The sequence below is a fragment of the Salvelinus alpinus genome, chromosome 7 (assembly GCF_045679555.1).
Source record: "Salvelinus alpinus chromosome 7, SLU_Salpinus.1, whole genome shotgun sequence".
In the NCBI taxonomy this organism is placed as follows: Eukaryota; Metazoa; Chordata; class Actinopteri; order Salmoniformes; family Salmonidae; genus Salvelinus; species Salvelinus alpinus.
The window spans coordinates 2,475,501-2,496,772 of record NC_092092.1 but is presented as its reverse complement, the minus strand read 5'-3'; the positions used below and the strand labels follow the sequence as shown (position 1 = coordinate 2,496,772).

Sequence of the window (21,272 nt, the reverse complement as noted above, 5' to 3'; positions counted from 1 at the left end):
TAAAGGTTAAATCCATAAATAAATGACCTACAACACCTACGGTAGGCCTACAGTATATCTACCTACCGTAGGCCTACAGTATATCTACCTACGGTAGGCCTACAGTATATCTACCTACGGTAGGCCTACAGTAATATATTTAGTTAATCTCTACATGTAGGTCTCCTGATTTTAAACCTGATCAAACTTGTTTGGCATCAACTGAAAACATTCATCTGTAACTCTGCCAAGCCGACAGTACAAGCAAAGATGAACTGGTGAAGGCCATCAAGATGTTTTGGCTTGAGAAATTGACAAAACAATTCTCCTCCTTCTCTCCTTCTTGGCAAGAGTCTATTGTCCTGCTAATAGCAAGACAATAGTGGATGGCTGGTTTCTTTTGTATTCCAATGTATTGAATGAATGTATTAATTACAGTCATTTACCGTTCTCATTCTAGGATTGGAAACGTTGTTTTGCAGAGTTCACAATCTCATTTTCATGTCCTTGTTTAAAAAAATAACTATATTTTTGGAGATTTTTGTTTTCAAATAACCAAAAGTGAGCGGTTTTAATCTGAATAAAGGGAAAAGGGACATTCTTGAACATGGGGAGAGACAATAGGCCCTTTTAATTTTGTCTGGCTTGCCATTCCAAATAAAATTGAACCTTTTTTGCTCATATAATTTTGCTCATATAATATATTATATTTTTTGGTCCAATCAACCAAAAAACACATAATCTACCGTGGTATTCCACTTCCAAGCCAGACTATTCAAGCCATCGACCCACTGATGGTTGAAGATGATGAGCGATCGGCAAAGGCAATCTGGGATCTGCGTGCTGCCAAACCAGTTCGGATTTAAGTTGAACTTTTGTAGCCTTTCTAGTTCCAACAGACATGGCAGCTCTGTTTCTAGTTCTAACAGACATGGCAGCTCTGCTTCTAGTTCCATCAGACATGGCAGCTCTGTTTCTAGTTCTAACAGACATGGCAGCTCTGTTTCTAGTTCTAACAGACATGGCAGCTCTGTTTCTAGTTCTAACAGACATGGCAGCTCTGTTTCTAGTTCCAACAGACATGACAGCTCTGTTTCTAGTTCTAACAGACATGGCAGCTCTGTTTCTAGTTCTAACAGACATGGCAGCTCTGTTTCTAGTTCCAACAGACATGACAGCTCTGTTTCTAGTTCCAACAGACATGGCAGCTCTGTTTCTAGTTCCAACAGACATGGCAGCTCTGTTTCTAGTTCCAACAGACATGGCAGCTCTGTTTCTAGTTCCATCAGACATGGCAGCTCTGTTTCTAGTTCCAACAGACATGGCAGCTCTGTTTCTAGTTCCATCAGACATGGCAGCTCTATTTCTAGTTCCAACAGACATGGCAGCTCTGTTTCTAGTTCCAACAGACATGGCAGCTCTGTTTCTAGTTCCAACAGACATGGCAGCTCTGTTTCTAGTTCCAACAGACATGGCAGCTCTGTTTCTAGTTCCATCAGACATGGCAGCTCTGTTTCTAGTTCCAACAGACATGGCAGCTCTGTTTCTAGTTCCATCAGACATGGCAGCTCTGTTTCTAGTTCCAACAGACATGGCAGCTCTGTTTCTAGTTCCATCAGACATGGCAGCTCTGTTTCTAGTTCCAACAGACATGGCAGCTCTGTTTCTAGTTCCAACAGACATGGCAGCTCTGTTTCTAGTTCCATCAGACATGGCAGCTCTGTTTCTAGTTCCAACAGACATGGCAGCTCTGTTTCTAGTTCCAACAGACATGACAGCTCTGTTTCTAGCTCCATCAGACATGGCAGCTCTGTTTCTAGTTCCTACAGACATGGCAGCTCTGTTTCTAGTTCTAACAGACATGGCAGCTCTGTTTCTAGTTCCAACAGACATGACAGCTCTGTTTCTAGTTCCAACAGACATGGCAGCTCTGTTTCTAGTTCCAACAGACATGGCAGCTCTGTTTCTAGTTCTAACAGACATGGCAGCTCTGTTTCTAGTTCCATCAGACATGACAGCTCTGTTTCTAGTTCCAACAGACATGGCAGCTCTGTTTCTAGTTCCATCAGACATGACAGCTCTGTTTCTAGTTCCAACAGACATGACAGCTCTGTTTCTAGCTCCAACAGACATGGCAGCTCTGTTTCTAGTTCCAACAGACATGGCAGCTCTGCTTCTAGCTCCAACAGACATGGCAGCTCTGTTTCTAGTTCCAACAGACATGACAGCTCTGTTTCTAGTTCCAACAGACATGGCAGCTCTGTTTCTAGTTCCAACAGACATGGCAGCTCTGTTTCTAGCTCCAACAGACATGGCAGCTCTGTTTCTAGTTCCAACAGACATGGCAGCTCTGTTTCTAGTTCCATCAGACATGGCAGCTCTGTTTCTAGTTCCAACAGACATGGCAGCTCTGTTTCTAGTTCCAACAGACATGGCAGCTCTGTTTCTAGTTCCAACAGACATGGCAGCTCTGTTTCTAGTTCCATCAGACATGGCAGCTCTGTTTCTAGTTCCAACAGACATGGCAGCTCTGTTTCTAGTTCCAACAGACATGGCAGCTCTGTTTCTAGTTCCAACAGACATGGCAGCTCTGTTTCTAGTTCCAACAGACATGACAGCTCTGTTTCTAGTTCCATCAGACATGGCAGCTCTGTTTCTAGTTCCAACAGACATGGCAGCTCTGTTTCTAGTTCCAACAGACATGGCAGCTCTGTTTCTAGTTCCAACAGACATGACAGCTCTGTTTCTAGCTCCAACAGACATGGCAGCTCTGTTTCTAGTTCCAACAGACATGACAGCTCTGTTTCTAGTTCCAACAGACATGGCAGCTCTGTTTCTAGTTCCAACAGACATGGCAGCTCTGTTTCTAGTTCCAACAGACATGACAGCTCTGTTTCTAGCTCCAACAGACATGGCAGCTCTGTTTCTAGTTCCAACAGACATGGCAGCTCTGCTTCTAGTTCCTACAGACATGGCAGCTCTGTTTCTAGTTCCAACAGACATGGCAGCTCTGCTTCTAGTTCCAACAGACATGGCAGCTCTGTTTCTAGTTCCAACAGACATGGCAGCTCTGTTTCTAGTTCCAACAGACATGGCAGCTCTGTTTCTAGTTCTAACAGACATGACAGCTCTGTTTCTAGTTCCAACAGACATGGCAGCTCTGTTTCTAGTTCCAACAGACATGGCAGCTCTGTTTCTAGTTCCAACAGACATGGCAGCTCTGCTTCTAGTTCCAACAGACATGGCAGCTCTGTTTCTAGTTCCAACAGACATGGCAGCTCTGCTTCTAGCTCCAACAGACATGGCAGCTCTGTTTCTAGTTCCAACAGACATGGCAGCTCTGTTTCTAGTTCCAACAGACATGGCAGCTCTGTTTCTAGTTCCAACAGACATGGCAGCACTGTTTCTAGTTCCAACAGACATGGCAGCTCTGTTTCTAGTTCCAACAGACATGGCATCTCTGTTTCTAGCTCCATCAGACATGGCAGCTCTGTTTCTAGCTCCATCAGACATGGCAGCTCTGTTTCTAGTTCCAACAGACATGGCATCTCTGTTTCTAGTTCCTACAGACATTGCAGCTCTGTTTCTAGTTCCAACAGACATGGCAGCTCTGTTTCTAGTTCCAACAGACATGGCAGCTCTGTTTCTAGTTCCTACAGACATTGCAGCTCTGTTTCTAGTTCCAACAGACATGGCAGCTCTGTTTCTAGTTCCAACAGACATGGCAGCTCTGTTTCTAGTTCCAACAGACATGGCAGCTCTGTTTCTAGCTCCATCAGACATGGCAGCTCTGTTTCTAGTTCCAACAGACATGGCAGCTCTGTTTCTAGTTCCAACAGACATGGCAGCTCTGTTTCTAGTTCCAACAGACATGGCAACTCTGTTTCTAGTTCCAACAGACATGGCAGCTCTGTTTCTAGTTCCTACAGACATGGCAGCTCTGTTTCTAGTTCCAACAGACATGGCAGCTCTGTTTCTAGTTCCAACAGACATGGCAGCTCTGTTTCTAGTTCCAACAGACATGGCAGCTCTGTTTCTACTTCCAACAGACATGGCAGCTCTGTTTCTAGCTCCATCAGACATGGCAGCTCTGTTTCTAGCTCCATCAGACATGGCAGCTCTGTTTCTAGTTCCAACAGACATGGCAGCTCTGTTTCTAGTTCCAACAGACATGGCAGCTCTGCTTCTAGTTCCTACAGACATGGCAGCTCTGTTTCTAGTTCCAACAGACATGGCAGCTCTGCTTCTAGTTCCAACAGACATGGCAGCTCTGTTTCTAGTTCCAACAGACATGGCAGCTCTGTTTCTAGTTCCAACAGACATGGCAGCTCTGTTTCTAGTTCTAACAGACATGACAGCTCTGTTTCTAGTTCCAACAGACATGGCAGCTCTGTTTCTAGTTCCAACAGACATGGCAGCTCTGTTTCTAGTTCCAACAGACATGGCAGCTCTGCTTCTAGTTCCAACAGACATGGCAGCTCTGTTTCTAGTTCCAACAGACATGGCAGCTCTGCTTCTAGCTCCAACAGACATGGCAGCTCTGTTTCTAGTTCCAACAGACATGGCAGCTCTGTTTCTAGTTCCAACAGACATGGCAGCTCTGTTTCTAGTTCCAACAGACATGGCAGCACTGTTTCTAGTTCCAACAGACATGGCAGCTCTGTTTCTAGTTCCAACAGACATGGCATCTCTGTTTCTAGCTCCATCAGACATGGCAGCTCTGTTTCTAGCTCCATCAGACATGGCAGCTCTGTTTCTAGTTCCAACAGACATGGCATCTCTGTTTCTAGTTCCTACAGACATTGCAGCTCTGTTTCTAGTTCCAACAGACATGGCAGCTCTGTTTCTAGTTCCAACAGACATGGCAGCTCTGTTTCTAGTTCCTACAGACATTGCAGCTCTGTTTCTAGTTCCAACAGACATGGCAGCTCTGTTTCTAGTTCCAACAGACATGGCAGCTCTGTTTCTAGTTCCAACAGACATGGCAGCTCTGTTTCTAGCTCCATCAGACATGGCAGCTCTGTTTCTAGTTCCAACAGACATGGCAGCTCTGTTTCTAGTTCCAACAGACATGGCAGCTCTGTTTCTAGTTCCAACAGACATGGCAACTCTGTTTCTAGTTCCAACAGACATGGCAGCTCTGTTTCTAGTTCCTACAGACATGGCAGCTCTGTTTCTAGTTCCAACAGACATGGCAGCTCTGTTTCTAGTTCCAACAGACATGGCAGCTCTGTTTCTAGTTCCAACAGACATGGCAGCTCTGTTTCTAGTTCCAACAGACATGGCAGCTCTGTTTCTAGCTCCATCAGACATGGCAGCTCTGTTTCTAGCTCCATCAGACATGGCAGCTCTGTTTCTAGTTCCAACAGACATGGCAGCTCTGTTTCTAGTTCCAACAGACATGGCAGCTCTGTTTCTAGTTCCAACAGACATGGCAGCTCTGTTTCTAGTTCCAACAGACATGGCAGCTCTGTTTCTAGTTCCAACAGACATGGCAGCTCTGTTTCTAGCTCCATCAGACATGGCAGCTCTGTTTCTAGCTCCATCAGACATGGCAGCTCTGTTTCTAGTTCCAACAGACATGTCAGCTCTGTTTCTAGTTCCAACAGACATGGCAGCTCTGTTTCTAGTTCCAACAGACATGGCAGCTCTGTTTCTAGTTCCAACAGACATGGCAGCTCTGTTTCTAGTTCCAACAGACATGGCAGCTCTGTTTCTAGTTCCAACAGACATGGCAGCTCTGTTTCTAGTTCCAACAGACATGGCAGCTCTGCTTCTAGTTCCAACAGACATGGCAGCTCTGTTTCTAGCTCCAACAGACATGGCAGCTCTGCTTCTAGTTCCAACAGACATGGCAGCTCTGTTTCTAGTTCCAACAGACATGGCAGCTCTGTTTCTAGTTCCAACAGACATGGCAGCTCTGTTTCTAGTTCCAACAGACATGGCAGCTCTGTTTCTAGTTCCAACAGACATGGCAGCTCTGTTTCTAGTTCCAACAGACATGGCAGCTCTGCTTCTAGTTCCAACAGACATGGCAGCTCTGTTTCTAGCTCCATCAGACATGGCAGCTCTGTTTCTAGTTCCAACAGACATGGCAGCTCTGTTTCTAGTTCCAACAGACATGGCAGCTCTGTTTCTAGCTCCATCAGACATGGCAGCTCTGTTTCTAGCTCCATCAGACATGGCAGCTCTGTTTCTAGTTCCATCAGACATGGCAGCTCTGTTTCTAGTTCCAACAGACATGGCAGCTCTGTTTCTAGTTCCAACAGACATGGCAGCTCTGTTTCTAGTTCCAACAGACATGGCAGCTCTGTTTCTAGTTCCAACAGACATGGCAGCTCTGCTTCTAGTTCCAACAGACATGGCAGCTCTGTTTCTAGCTCCATCAGACATGGCAGCTCTGTTTCTAGTTCCAACAGACATGGCAGCTCTGTTTCTAGTTCCAACAGACATGGCAGCTCTGTTTCTAGTTCCAACAGACATGGCAGCTCTGTTTCTAGTTCCAACAGACATGACAGCTCTGTTTCTAGCTCCATCAGACATGGCAGCTCTGTTTCTAGTTCCAACAGACATGGCAGCTCTGTTTCTAGTTCCAACAGACATGGCAGCTCTGTTTCTAGTTCCAACAGACATGGCAGCACTGTTTCTAGTTCCAACAGACATGGCAGCTCTGTTTCTAGTTCCAACAGACATGGCATCTCTGTTTCTAGCTCCATCAGACATGGCAGCTCTGTTTCTAGCTCCATCAGACATGGCAGCTCTGTTTCTAGTTCCAACAGACATGGCATCTCTGTTTCTAGTTCCTACAGACATTGCAGCTCTGTTTCTAGTTCCAACAGACATGGCAGCTCTGTTTCTAGTTCCAACAGACATGGCAGCTCTGTTTCTAGTTCCTACAGACATTGCAGCTCTGTTTCTAGTTCCAACAGACATGGCAGCTCTGTTTCTAGTTCCAACAGACATGGCAGCTCTGTTTCTAGTTCCAACAGACATGGCAGCTCTGTTTCTAGCTCCATCAGACATGGCAGCTCTGTTTCTAGTTCCAACAGACATGGCAGCTCTGTTTCTAGTTCCAACAGACATGGCAGCTCTGTTTCTAGTTCCAACAGACATGGCAACTCTGTTTCTAGTTCCAACAGACATGGCAGCTCTGTTTCTAGTTCCTACAGACATGGCAGCTCTGTTTCTAGTTCCAACAGACATGGCAGCTCTGTTTCTAGTTCCAACAGACATGGCAGCTCTGTTTCTAGTTCCAACAGACATGGCAGCTCTGTTTCTAGTTCCAACAGACATGGCAGCTCTGTTTCTAGCTCCATCAGACATGGCAGCTCTGTTTCTAGCTCCATCAGACATGGCAGCTCTGTTTCTAGTTCCAACAGACATGGCAGCTCTGTTTCTAGTTCCAACAGACATGGCAGCTCTGTTTCTAGTTCCAACAGACATGGCAGCTCTGTTTCTAGTTCCAACAGACATGGCAGCTCTGTTTCTAGTTCCAACAGACATGGCAGCTCTGTTTCTAGCTCCATCAGACATGGCAGCTCTGTTTCTAGCTCCATCAGACATGGCAGCTCTGTTTCTAGTTCCAACAGACATGGCAGCTCTGTTTCTAGTTCCAACAGACATGGCAGCTCTGTTTCTAGTTCCAACAGACATGGCAGCTCTGTTTCTAGTTCCAACAGACATGGCAGCTCTGTTTCTAGTTCCAACAGACATGGCAGCTCTGTTTCTAGTTCCAACAGACATGGCAGCTCTGTTTCTAGTTCCAACAGACATGGCAGCTCTGCTTCTAGTTCCAACAGACATGGCAGCTCTGTTTCTAGCTCCAACAGACATGGCAGCTCTGCTTCTAGTTCCAACAGACATGGCAGCTCTGTTTCTAGTTCCAACAGACATGGCAGCTCTGTTTCTAGTTCCAACAGACATGGCAGCTCTGTTTCTAGTTCCAACAGACATGGCAGCTCTGTTTCTAGTTCCAACAGACATGGCAGCTCTGTTTCTAGTTCCAACAGACATGGCAGCTCTGCTTCTAGTTCCAACAGACATGGCAGCTCTGTTTCTAGCTCCATCAGACATGGCAGCTCTGTTTCTAGTTCCAACAGACATGGCAGCTCTGTTTCTAGTTCCAACAGACATGGCAGCTCTGTTTCTAGCTCCATCAGACATGGCAGCTCTGTTTCTAGCTCCATCAGACATGGCAGCTCTGTTTCTAGTTCCATCAGACATGGCAGCTCTGTTTCTAGTTCCAACAGACATGGCAGCTCTGTTTCTAGTTCCAACAGACATGGCAGCTCTGTTTCTAGTTCCAACAGACATGGCAGCTCTGTTTCTAGTTCCAACAGACATGGCAGCTCTGCTTCTAGTTCCAACAGACATGGCAGCTCTGTTTCGAGCTCCATCAGACATGGCAGCTCTGTTTCTAGTTCCAACAGACATGGCAGCTCTGTTTCTAGTTCCAACAGACATGGCAGCTCTGTTTCTAGTTCCAACAGACATGGCAGCTCTGTTTCTAGTTCCAACAGACATGGCAGCTCTGTTTCTAGTTCCAACAGACATGGCAGCTCTGTTTCTAGTTCCAACAGACATGGCAGCTCTGTTTCTAGTTCCAACAGACATGGCAGCTCTGTTTCTAGTTCCATCAGACATGGCAGCTCTGTTTCTAGTTCCAACAGACATGGCAGCTCTGTTTCTAGTTCCAACAGACATGGCAGCTCTGTTTCTAGTTCCAACAGACATGGCAGCTCTGTTTCTAGTTCCAACAGACATGACAGCTCTGTTTCTAGTTCCATCAGACATGGCAGCTCTGTTTCTAGTTCCAACAGACATGGCAGCTCTGTTTCTAGTTCCAACAGACATGGCAGCTCTGTTTCTAGTTCCAACATACATGACAGCTCTGTTTCTAGCTCCAACAGACATGGCAGCTCTGTTTCTAGTTCCAACAGACATGACAGCTCTGTTTCTAGTTCCAACAGACATGGCAGCTCTGTTTCTAGTTCCAACAGACATGGCAGCTCTGTTTCTAGTTCCAACAGACATGACAGCTCTGTTTCTAGCTCCAACAGACATGGCAGCTCTGTTTCTAGTTCCAACAGACATGGCAGCTCTGCTTCTAGTTCCTACAGACATGGCAGCTCTGTTTCTAGTTCCAACAGACATGGCAGCTCTGCTTCTAGTTCCAACAGACATGGCAGCTCTGTTTCTAGTTCCAACAGACATGGCAGCTCTGTTTCTAGTTCTAACAGACATGACAGCTCTGTTTCTAGTTCCAACAGACATGGCATCTCTGTTTCTAGCTCCATCAGACATGGCAGCTCTGTTTCTAGCTCCATCAGACATGGCAGCTCTGTTTCTAGTTCCAACAGACATGGCATCTCTGTTTCTAGTTCCTACAGACATTGCAGCTCTGTTTCTAGTTCCAACAGACATGGCAGCTCTGTTTCTAGTTCCAACAGACATGGCAGCTCTGTTTCTAGTTCCTACAGACATTGCAGCTCTGTTTCTAGTTCCAACAGACATGGCAGCTCTGTTTCTAGTTCCAACAGACATGGCAGCTCTGTTTCTAGTTCCAACAGACATGGCAGCTCTGTTTCTAGCTCCATCAGACATGGCAGCTCTGTTTCTAGTTCCAACAGACATGGCAGCTCTGTTTCTAGTTCCAACAGACATGGCAGCTCTGTTTCTAGTTCCTACAGACATGGCAGCTCTGTTTCTAGTTCCAACAGACATGGCAGCTCTGTTTCTAGTTCCAACAGACATGGCAGCTCTGTTTCTAGTTCCAACAGACATGGCAGCTCTGTTTCTAGTTCCAACAGACATGGCAGCTCTGTTTCTAGCTCCATCAGACATGGCAGCTCTGTTTCTAGCTCCATCAGACATGGCAGCTCTGTTTCTAGTTCCAACAGACATGGCAGCTCTGTTTCTAGTTCCAACAGACATGGCAGCTCTGTTTCTAGTTCCAACAGACATGGCAGCTCTGTTTCTAGTTCCAACAGACATGGCAGCTCTGTTTCTAGTTCCAACAGACATGGCAGCTCTGTTTCTAGCTCCATCAGACATGGCAGCTCTGTTTCTAGCTCCATCAGACATGGCAGCTCTGTTTCTAGTTCCAACAGACATGGCAGCTCTGTTTCTAGTTCCAACAGACATGGCAGCTCTGTTTCTAGTTCCAACAGACATGGCAGCTCTGTTTCTAGTTCCAACAGACATGGCAGCTCTGTTTCTAGTTCCAACAGACATGGCAGCTCTGTTTCTAGTTCCAACAGACATGGCAGCTCTGTTTCTAGTTCCAACAGACATGGCAGCTCTGCTTCTAGTTCCAACAGACATGGCAGCTCTGTTTCTAGCTCCAACAGACATGGCAGCTCTGCTTCTAGTTCCAACAGACATGGCAGCTCTGTTTCTAGTTCCAACAGACATGGCAGCTCTGTTTCTAGTTCCAACAGACATGGCAGCTCTGTTTCTAGTTCCAACAGACATGGCAGCTCTGTTTCTAGTTCCAACAGACATGGCAGCTCTGTTTCTAGTTCCAACAGACATGGCAGCTCTGCTTCTAGTTCCAACAGACATGGCAGCTCTGTTTCTAGCTCCATCAGACATGGCAGCTCTGTTTCTAGTTCCAACAGACATGGCAGCTCTGTTTCTAGTTCCAACAGACATGGCAGCTATGTTTCTAGCTCCATCAGACATGGCAGCTCTGTTTCTAGCTCCATCAGACATGGCAGCTCTGTTTCTAGTTCCATCAGACATGGCATCTCTGTTTCTAGTTCCAACAGACATGGCAGCTCTGTTTCTAGTTCCAACAGACATGGCAGCTCTGTTTCTAGTTCCAACAGACATGGCAGCGCTGTTTCTAGTTCCAACAGACATGGCAGCTCTGCTTCTAGTTCCAACAGACATGGCAGCTCTGTTTCTAGCTCCATCAGACATGGCAGCTCTGTTTCTAGTTCCAACAGACATGGCAGCTCTGTTTCTAGTTCCAACAGACATGGCAGCTCTGTTTCTAGTTCCAACAGACATGGCAGCTCTGTTTCTAGTTCCAACAGACATGGCAGCTCTGTTTCTAGTTCCAACAGACATGGCAGCTCTGCTTCTAGTTCCAACAGACATGGCAGCTCTGTTTCTAGTTCCAACAGACATGGCAGCTCTGCTTCTAGTTCCAACAGACATGGCAGCTCTGTTTCTAGTTCCAACAGACATGGCAGCTCTGTTTCTAGTTCCAACAGACATGGCAGCTCTGCTTCTAGTTCCAACAGACATGGCAGCTCTGTTTCTAGTTCCAACAGACATGGCAGCTCTATTTTTAGTTCCAACAGACATGGCAGCTCTGTTTCTAGTTCTAACAGACATGGCAGCTCTGTTTCTAGTTCCAACAGACATGGCAGCTCTGCTTCTAGTTCCAACAGACATGGCAGCTCTGTTTCTAGTTCCAACAGACATGGCAGCTCTGCTTCTAGTTCCAACAGACATGGCAGCTCTGTTTCTAGTTCCAACAGACATGGCAGCTCTGTTTCTAGTTCCATCAGACATGGCAGCTCTGCTTCTAGTTCCAACAGACATGGCAGCTCTGCTTCTAGTTCCAACAGACATGGCAGCTCTGTTTCTAGCTCCATCAGACATGGCAGCTCTGTTTCTAGCTCCATCAGACATGGCAGCTCTGTTTCTAGTTCCAACAGACATGGCAGCTCTGTTTCTAGCTCCATTAGACATGGCAGCTCTGTTTCTAGCTCCATCAGACATGGCAGCTCTGTTTCTAGTTCCAACAGACATGGCAGCTCTGTTTCTAGCTCCATCAGACATGGCAGCTCTGTTTCTAGTTCCAACAGACATGGCAGCTCTGTTTCTAGCTCCATCAGACATGGCAGCTCTGTTTCTAGCTCCATCAGACATGGCAGCTCTGTTTCTAGTTCCAACAGACATGGCAGCTCTGTTTCTAGCTCCATCAGACATGGCAGCTCTGTTTCTAGCTCCATCAGACATGGCAGCTCTGTTTCTAGTTCCAACAGACATGGCAGCTCTGTTTCTAGCTCCATCAGACATGGCAGCTCTGTTTCTAGTTCCAACAGACATGGCAGCTCTGTTTCTAGTTGCTAAGAAACTTTGCAGTATTTTTCTTTTTTTTGTGTGATGAGGTAATATCATGTGCAATGTTTCCAAAAATAATGGCTCTATAAGAGTTGTTATCCATCTATTGGTTGGCTTATATTGTGTGCAATTTAAGTCCTATATTTATGTTCTAGAAATGTGTAGTTATGTGTCTGGTGTGTTTAAGCAGTTAGACAACTTTTTTTGTGTGTCACACACACATACGCCACACACACACACACACACACTGACACACACCTCGTGTGTGAGTGCTGACGTCGGGATTGCATCAAAATTGTCTGTCATCAAGTGCATTCAGCCTACGTATCCATTCATCAATTCATATTTTTAAGGGGCTATTTTGTGAATGAGAAGATATAATCGGATGAATAAAAGTGTGTATTTGTGCTTCTATATTATAATGACTGACTGTCTTTATATTATAATGACTGACTGCCTTTATATTATAATGACTGACTGCCTTTATATTATAATGACTGACTGCCTTTATATTATAATGACTGACTGACTGACTGCCTTTATATTATAATGACTGACTGCCTTTATATTATAATGACTGACTGTCTTTATATTATAATGACTGACTGCCTTTATATTATAATGACTGACTGCCTTTATATTATAATGACTGACTGCCTTTATATTATAATGACTGACTGCCTTTATATTATAATGACTGACTGTCTTTATATTATAATGACTGACTGCCTTTATATTATAATGACTGACTGCCTTTAAATTATAATGACTGACTGCCTTTATATTATAATGACTGACTGTCTTTGTCATGCATCATGGTCTTCACCAGTGTAATGTTTGGCGTATCTCTGGCCAGACTATTCATGTTCACTATATAGGGCAAACTACTGTCTGATTTTCGATTTTGCTACAATTTGATAGAGAAAGAAATATACTATTCGATGTTGAATCAAAGCCCTATACTAGCTATATAGCATATGGACTAGCCTAACGTTGGAGACAAAGCCCTATACTAGCTATATAGCATATGGACTAGCCTAACGTTGGAGACAAAGCCCTATACTAGCTATATAGCATATGGACTAGCCTAACGTTGGAGACAAAGCCCTATACTAGCTATATAGCATATGGACTAGCCTAACGTTGGAGACAAAGCCCTATACTAGCTATATCAGCATATGGACTAGCCTAACGTTGGAGACAAAGCCCTATACTAGCTATATAGCATATGGACTAGCCTAACGTTGGAGACAAAGCCCTATACTAGCTATATAGCATATGGACTAGCCTAACGTTGGAGACAAAGCCCTATACTAGCTATATAGCATATGGACTAGCCTAACGTTGGAGACAAAGCCCTATACTAGCTATATAGCATATGGACTAGCCTAACGTTGGAGACAAAGCCCTATACTACCTGTATTAACTGCACCTGTTGGAACTCGTTACCTGTATAAAAGACACCTGTCCACACACTCAATCAAACAGACTCCAACCTCTCCACAATGGCCAAGACCAGAGAGCTGTGTAAGGACATCAGGGATAAAATTGTAGACCTGCACAAGGCTGGGATGGGCTACAGGACAATAGGCAAGCAGCTTGGTGAGAAGGCAACAACTGTTGGGGCAATTATTAGAAAATAGAAGAAAATAGAAGAAGTTCAAGATGATGGTCAATCACCCTCGGTCTGGGGCTCCATGCAAGATCTCACCTCGTGGGGCATCAATGATCATGAGGAAGGTGAGGGATCAGCCCAGAACTACACGGCAGGACCTGGTCAATGACCTGAAGAGAGCTGGGACCACAGTCTCAAAGAAAACCATTAGTAACACACTACGCCGTCATGGATTAAAATCCTGCAGCGCACACAAGGTCCCCCTGCTCAAGCAGGCGCATGTCCAGGCCCGTCTGAAGTTTGCCAATGACCATCTGGATGATCCAGAGGAGGAATGGGAGAAGGTCATGTGGTCTGATGATTCAAAAATAGAGCTTTTTGGTCTAAACTCCACTCGCCGTGTTTGGAGGAAGAAGAAGGATGAGTACAACCCCAAGAACACCATCCCAACCGTGAAGCATGGAGGTGGAAACATCATTCTTTGGGGATGCTTTTCTGCAAAGGGGACAGGACGACTGCACCGTATTGAGGGGAGGATGGATGGGGCCATGTATTGCGAGATCTTAGCCAACAACCTCCTTCCCTCAGTAAGAGCATTGATGATGGGTCGTGGCTGGGTCTTCCAGCATGACAACGACCCGAAACACACAGCCAGGGCAACTAAGGAGTGGCTCCGTAAGAAGTATCTCAAGGTCCTGGAGTGGCCTAGCCAGTCTCCAGACCTGAACCCAATAGAAAATCTTTGGAGGGAGCTGAAAGTCCGTATTGCCCAGCGACAGCCCCGAAACCTGAAGGATCTGGAGAAGGTCTGTATGGAGGAGTGGGCCAAAATCCCTGCTGCAGTGTGTGCAAACCTGGTCAAGAACTACAGGAAACGTATGATCTCTGTAATTGCAAACAAAGGATTCTGTACCAAATATTAAGTTCTGCTTTTCTGATGTATCAAATACTTATGTCATGCAATAAAATGCGAATTAATTACTTAAAAATCATACAATGTGATTTTCGGGATTTTTGTTTTAGATTCCGTCTCTCACAGTTGAAGTGTACCTATGATAAAAATTACAGACCTCTACATGCTTTGTAAGTAGGAAAATCGGCAAAATCGGCAGTGTATCAAATACTTGTTCTCCCCACTGTATATAGCATATGGACTAGCCTAACGTTGGAGACAAAGCGTAAATTGTGTTTGCATTTTTTTTGTAAGAGAACGCAAAGTGGGACTAAAACTAATTATATTCTAATGTGATTCTTCCTCTATTCTATTCCATTTGTTTTATTCCTCTTGTGGAGAATTCTCCAAGTCTTGCCTTTTAACATCAATAAAATATAGAGGATGTAGACGGTACAGGAGCGGTTACCCACCAATGATTTATGTAAACATTGTTACTAACTCTGAGAAAACACAGCTGTACACTCAACCAACCGCCCCCTGACTCACTGCTGTAGTACTGAAAACGCATAGCCTATCGATCTGGAGACAGCTTTCGTTGTGAACAGCACCCCGTCCGTCTCCAGAGAGTAGCCGACTGGCTGGTTAGCTAAACACAACAGCTAGCTGGGGGGGTCAGCGTCCAGCGTCCAGCGTCGCCGCCAACTGTACGTTGCACTTCCCGGTTTATTTATCCGTCGCCGTCTACGGTATACAGTACACTCCCATTTCTCCCTCCTCCCAGCCCGTGCGCCTCCCTCCGTTCAGTCGCTCTTTCTCTTCCTAATCTCGCACTTTCACTGCTTCAGTGCTGCCACAGAGAGGAGAGGAGAGGAGGCGTACCAAACGATGTTTATCTACACCTTGGAAGGCGAGTGAGGGGGAGACCCTTCACCACTACTGCTCTCGTCTATACGTTTACGTTACCGTGCTGGTAACGGACCACGCACTGCTCACGACCACGGCAAACCCGGCTCGGTTGGCACGGGCTATTCGGATTTAGGACATATAATCTCCAAAGCATTCTGGACCAACCGTTCCAGTTCTAGGAGCGAGCAGCGGGAGTTTGAGCAGAGCGGCACGGTTCCGTGGTTTATATCCGTAGCTTGTCCCTCTGCTCGCTCACAGGCAGACATGGAGGATGTTCCGTCTTCGACAAGCTGTTTTCGGAGGATCACGGACTGTTTTCTGGGCTCAAGTAAGTACTTTTTTCTGTGCAACAGTTAACCTGCTGAATGTGATCTTTATCACAGAGAGCATGAATCCATCCATACGTTTTATTATCCACGATTTGGAACACGGGATTTTGTGGCTCTAGTTTTGAATTTTGCCTTGATCAGAATCGCATATGGATAATCCACGATTATTAATAGTTAATTAACACACATTTCTTATTATGATCAATTGCAACTATAACAATTACAAAATGTTAAACTTTCTGAATGACAAAAGATTGACAGCTGATCAGTGATAACATCCGAAACATGGGTTGGGATTTAACAGGAGAGAAGAGTACCACACCATGTAGTGAATGTTAAGGAGTATGCACAGTCCTATACGTTACCAAGAAAATAGCCCATATTTCTCAGGAGTAAACGGAAAGAAATCCTCCGGTCCACCACGTGTAGTACGGTTAATGTAGACCTATGACGCTTGCTGAGATGTTCACCGGACCCGCTGTAGACCCGTTTCACCACAACTGACTTGACTGAAAACAAAACATGGAATTGCCATTGATCACAACATATAGTAAGACTGGAGACTTAAGGTGCCGCTCGCAAAATACATACTTTATCCCCGAAACGGTGACGAACGTAAATAACGCTCTGGCGAACTGAAATATACATATTCAATGTGTAATGTGTATGTTTTATGTCTGTTTGATCATTTTACTGTAAACTCGAGCGTCAAAGACACATTTTCATTTGTGTGTGTAAACGTATTATTAAACATAAAAAAAAAAAACATTTGTACAGTAACTGATGCAAATGTAAAATGATTAAGTTGAGGTTACCCACAATAATGCACAGTTATAGTGTTACACTGACGAATAAATATTGTGGTTAATAAGTATTATTAACTATACTATTCATGTCCATTTTAGATTCTTTTTTTAAAATTCAGGAATATATATAAAAAAAAATGGGTGCCTAATCTAAGGACATAAAACAGATCATAGAGATAGGATTGGAAAGCACAGCATGTGTGTTTCAGTATTAAAGTCGGCATAGTTAGGTAGTTAGTATGGTTTAGGCTCTTGGTTGTAGTCTGAAGTACATGTATCTATGCCAAGGCATAAAACAGAGAGGAAGCTGAATGCCCCGGTACCGGCTAGATGAGGGCAGCTCTGTTCTCTTAGTGAGAGGAAGCTGAATGCCCCGGTACCGGCTAGATGAGGGCAGCTCTGTTCTCTTAGTGAGAGGAAGCTGAATGCCCCGGTACCGGCTAGATGAGGGCAGCTCTGTTCTCTTAGTGAGAGGAAGCTGAATGTGTTTCCAAGTTTTTTTTTTTTTTTTTTGCTGTCGTCCGGGAGACACCGTCAAAACTGTCCACTAGGGGCAACAGTTAAAAAACGGCAATGTCCGGAGCTGGGAGCTGGGAACTCACTGTTTAGTCCACTGTGCCACCCCCTCCACAATGAGTTAGCAAGGTGAGTCTTAATTAATGGCTGAATTTAACCCAATCCAAAACCTTACTCCTTAAATTAACCAATCGGAATTCATGCCCGACGTAAATTAACCCAATCCAAAACCTTACTCCTTAATTTAACCAATCGGAATTCATGCCCGACGTAAATTAACCCAATCCAAAACCTTACTCCTTAATTTAACCAATCGGAATTCATGCCCGACGTAAATTAACCCAATCCAAAACCTTAATCCTTAATTTAACCAATCGGGAATTAAATGGCTGAATTTTTAACCAATCGGAATGAATGCCTGAAGTTAACCCTAGAGTTGTTTCTGTATCCCAAAACATAACGCTTAATTTAACCCCAGAGTTGTTAACATCAAACTCACGAGGGAGCTTTGTGCCTAAACACCCCCCTCCCCCCTCCACACCCGTCTCCTCCCTCCACACCCGTCTCCCCCCTCCACACCCGTCTCCTCCCTCCACACCCGTCTCCTCCCTCCACTCCTCCCTACTCACCCGTCTCCCCCTCCACACCCATCTCCCCCCTCCACACCCGTCTCCTCCCTCCACACCCGTCTCCTCCCTCCACTCCTCCCTCCACACCCGTCTCCCCCCTCCACACCCGTCTCCTTCCTCCACACCCGTCTCCTCCCTCCACTCCTCCCTACTCACCCGTCTCCCCCTCCACACCCGTCTCCTCCCTCCACACCCGTCTCCTCCCTCCACTCCTCCCTCCTCACCCGTCTCCCCCTCCACACCCATCTCCCCCCTCCACACCCTTCTCCCCCTCCTCACCCGTCTCCCCCTCCACACCCGTCTTCCCCCTCCACACCCGTCTCCCCCTCCACACCCGTCTCCCCCCTCACCCTTCTCCCCCTCCTCACCCTTCTCCCCCTCCACACCCGTCTTCCCCCTCCTCACCCATCTCCCCCCTCCTCACCCTTCTCCCCCTCCACACCCGTCTCCCCCTCCTCACTCTTCTCCCCCCTCCACACCCTTCTCCCCTCTCCACACCTGTCTCCCCCTCCACATCCTTCTCCCCCCTCTACACCTCTCTCCTCCCTCCTCATCCATCTCCCCCTCCTCCCCCTTCTCCCCCCTCCTCACCCCCCTGCCTCCTCACCTGTCTCCCCTCTCCCTCCCTCTTCCCTCTCTGTTTCCTCCCTCTCTGTCTCCCTCCTCCCTCTCTGTCTCCCCCTGCCCTCCCTCTCTGTCTACCCCTTCCCTCCCTCTCTGTCTCCCTCTGCCCTCCCTCTCTGTCTACCCCTTCCCTCCGTCTCTGTCTCCCTCTGCCCTCCCTCTCTGTCTCCCCCTTCCCTCCCTCTCTGTCTCCCTCTGCCCTCCCTCTCTGTCTCCCTCTGCCCTCCCTCTCTGTCTCCCCCTTCCCTCCCTCTCTGTCTCCCCCTTCCCTCCCTTTCTGTCTCCCTCTGCCCTCCCTCTCTGTCTCCCCCTTCCTTCCCTCCCTCTCTGTCAATTCAATTCAATTTAAGGGCTTTATTGGCATGGGAAACATATGTTAACATTTCCAAAGCAAGTGAAATAGATAATAAACCAAAGTGAAATAAAAAATACAAATGAACAGTAAACATAACACTCACAAAATTCCAAAAGATAAAAGACATTTCAAATGTCATATTGTGTCTATATACGGTGTTGTAACGATGTGCAAATAGTTAAAGTACAAAAGGGAAAGTAAATAAACATATATATGGGTTGTATTTACAATGGTGTTTGTTCTTCACTGGTTGCCCTTTTCTTGTGGTAACAGGTCACAAATCTTGCTGCTGTGATGTCACACTGTAGTATTTCACCCAGTAGATGTGGGAGTTTATGAAAATGGGGTTTGTTTTCAAATTCTTTGTGGATCTGTGTAATATGAGGGAAATATGTCTCTCTAATATGGTCATACATTTGGCAGGAGGTTAGGAAGAGCAGCTCAGTTTCCACCTAAATTTGTGCGCTGTGTGCACATAGCCTGTCTTCTCTTAATAGCCAGGTCTGCCTACGGCGGCCTTTCTCAATAGCAATGCTCACTGGGTCTGTACAGTTGTTGCCAAAAGTTTTGAGAATGACACAAATATACATTTTCACAAAGTTTGCTGCTTCAGTGTCTTTAGATATTTTTGTCAGATGTTACTATGGAATACTGAAGTATAATTACAAGCATTTCATAAGTATCAAAGGTTTTTATTGACAATTACATGAAGTTGATGCAAAGAGTCAATATTTGCAGTGTTGACCCTTCTTTTTCAAGACCTCTGCAATCCGCCCTGGCATGCTGTCAATTAACTTCTGGGCCACATCCTGACTGATGGCAGCCCATTCTTGCATAATCAATGCTTGGAGTTTGTCAGAATTTGTGGGGTTTTATTTGTCCACCCGCCTCTTGAGGATTGACCACAAGTTCTCAATGGGATTAAGGTCTGGGGAGTTTCCTGGCCATGGACCCAAAATATCGATGTTTTGTTCCCCGAGCCACTTAGTTATATCTTTTGCCTTATGGCAAGGTGCTCCATCATGCTGGAAAAGGCATTGTTCATCACCAAACTGTTCCTGGATGGTTGGGAGAAGTTGCTCTCGGAAGATGTGTTGGTACCATTCTTTATTCATGGCTGTGTTCTTAGGCAAAATTGTGAGTGAGCCCACTCCCTTGGCTGAGAAGCAACCCCACACATGAATGGTCTCAGGATGCTTTACTGTTGGCATGACACAGGACTGATGGTGGCGCTCACCTTGTCTTCTCCGGACAAGCTTTTTTCCGGATGCCCCAAACAATCGGAAAGGGGATTCATCAGAGAAAATGACTTTACCCCAGTCCTCAGCAGTCCAATCCCTGTACCTTTTGCAGAATATCAGTCTGTCCCTGATGTTTTTCATGGAGAGAAGTGGCTTCTTTGCTGCCCTTCTTGACACCAGGCCATCCTCCAAAAGTCTTCGCCTCACTATGTGTGCAGATGCACTCACACCTACCAGCTCTGTACTGGTGGTGCCCCGATCCCGCAGCTGAATCAACTTTAGGAGACTGTCCTGGCGCTTGTTGGACTTTCTTGGGCGCCCTGAAGCCTTCTTCACAACAATAGGACCGCTCTCCTTGAAGTTCTTGATGATCCGATAAATGGTTGATTTAGGTGCAGTATTACTGGCAGCAATATCCTTGCCTGTGAATCCCTTTTTGTGCAAAGCAATAATGACGGCACGTGTTTCCCTGCAGGTAACCATGGTTGACAGAGGAAGAACAATGATTCCAAGCACCACCGTCCTTTTGAAGCTTCCAGTCTGTTATTCGAACTCAATCAGCATGACAGAGTGATCTCCAGCCTTGTCCTCGTCAACACTCACACCTGTGTTAACGAGAGAATCACTGACATGATGTTAGCTGGTCCTTTTGTAGCAGGGCTGAAATGCAGTGGAAATGTTTTTTGGGGATTCAGTTCATTTGCATGGCAAAGAGGGACTTTGCAATTAATTGCAATTCATCTGATCACTCTTCATAACATTCTGGAGTATATGCAAATTGCCATCATACAAACTGAGGCAGCAGACTTTGTGAACATGTATACTTGTGTCATTCTCAAAACTTTTGGCCACGATTGTACATTGTCAAAGCTTGCCTTCATTTTGGGTCAGTTACAGTGGTCAGGTATTCTGCCACTGTGTACTCTCTGTTCCGGCCAAATAGCATTCTTGTTTGCTCTGTTTTTTGTTAATTCTTACCAATGTGTCAAGTAATTATCTTTTTGTTTTCTTATGATTTGGTTGGGTCTAAATGTGTTGCTGTCTACCAGGGGACTCTTCTCCAGCTTCATCTCTCTGTAGGTGATGGCTTTGTTACGGAAGGTTTGTGAATCGCTTCCTTTTAGGTGGTTGTAGAATTTAACGGCTCTTTTCTGGAGTTTGATAATTAGCGGGTATCGGCGTAATTCTGCTCTGCATGCATTATTTGGTGTTTTACGTTGTACACGGAGGATATTTTTGCAGAGGATATTTTTGCAGACTTCTGCATGCAGAGTCTCAATTTAGTGTTTATCCCATTTG

At 45.6% G+C, this 21,272-nt stretch overlaps 2 protein-coding genes across 2 annotated transcripts in view; one reads left to right on the top strand and one right to left on the bottom strand.

Moving 5' to 3' along the window:
• LOC139580328 (calcium uniporter protein, mitochondrial-like) overlaps window positions 1-21,272 on the bottom strand; it is a 518,594-nt gene that overhangs the window by 164,073 nt on the left and 333,249 nt on the right. The window lies entirely within an intron of this gene.
• The window catches only part of LOC139580326 (cAMP and cAMP-inhibited cGMP 3',5'-cyclic phosphodiesterase 10A-like), a 159,329-nt gene continuing 153,318 nt past the window's right edge, over window positions 15,262-21,272 (top strand). Inside the window, exon 1 of the mRNA XM_071408878.1 lies at window positions 15,262-15,801. Within this exon, the coding sequence (XP_071264979.1) occupies window positions 15,738-15,801 (64 nt within the window). The 5' untranslated portion in view covers window positions 15,262-15,737. The remainder of the gene's footprint in view (window positions 15,802-21,272) is intronic.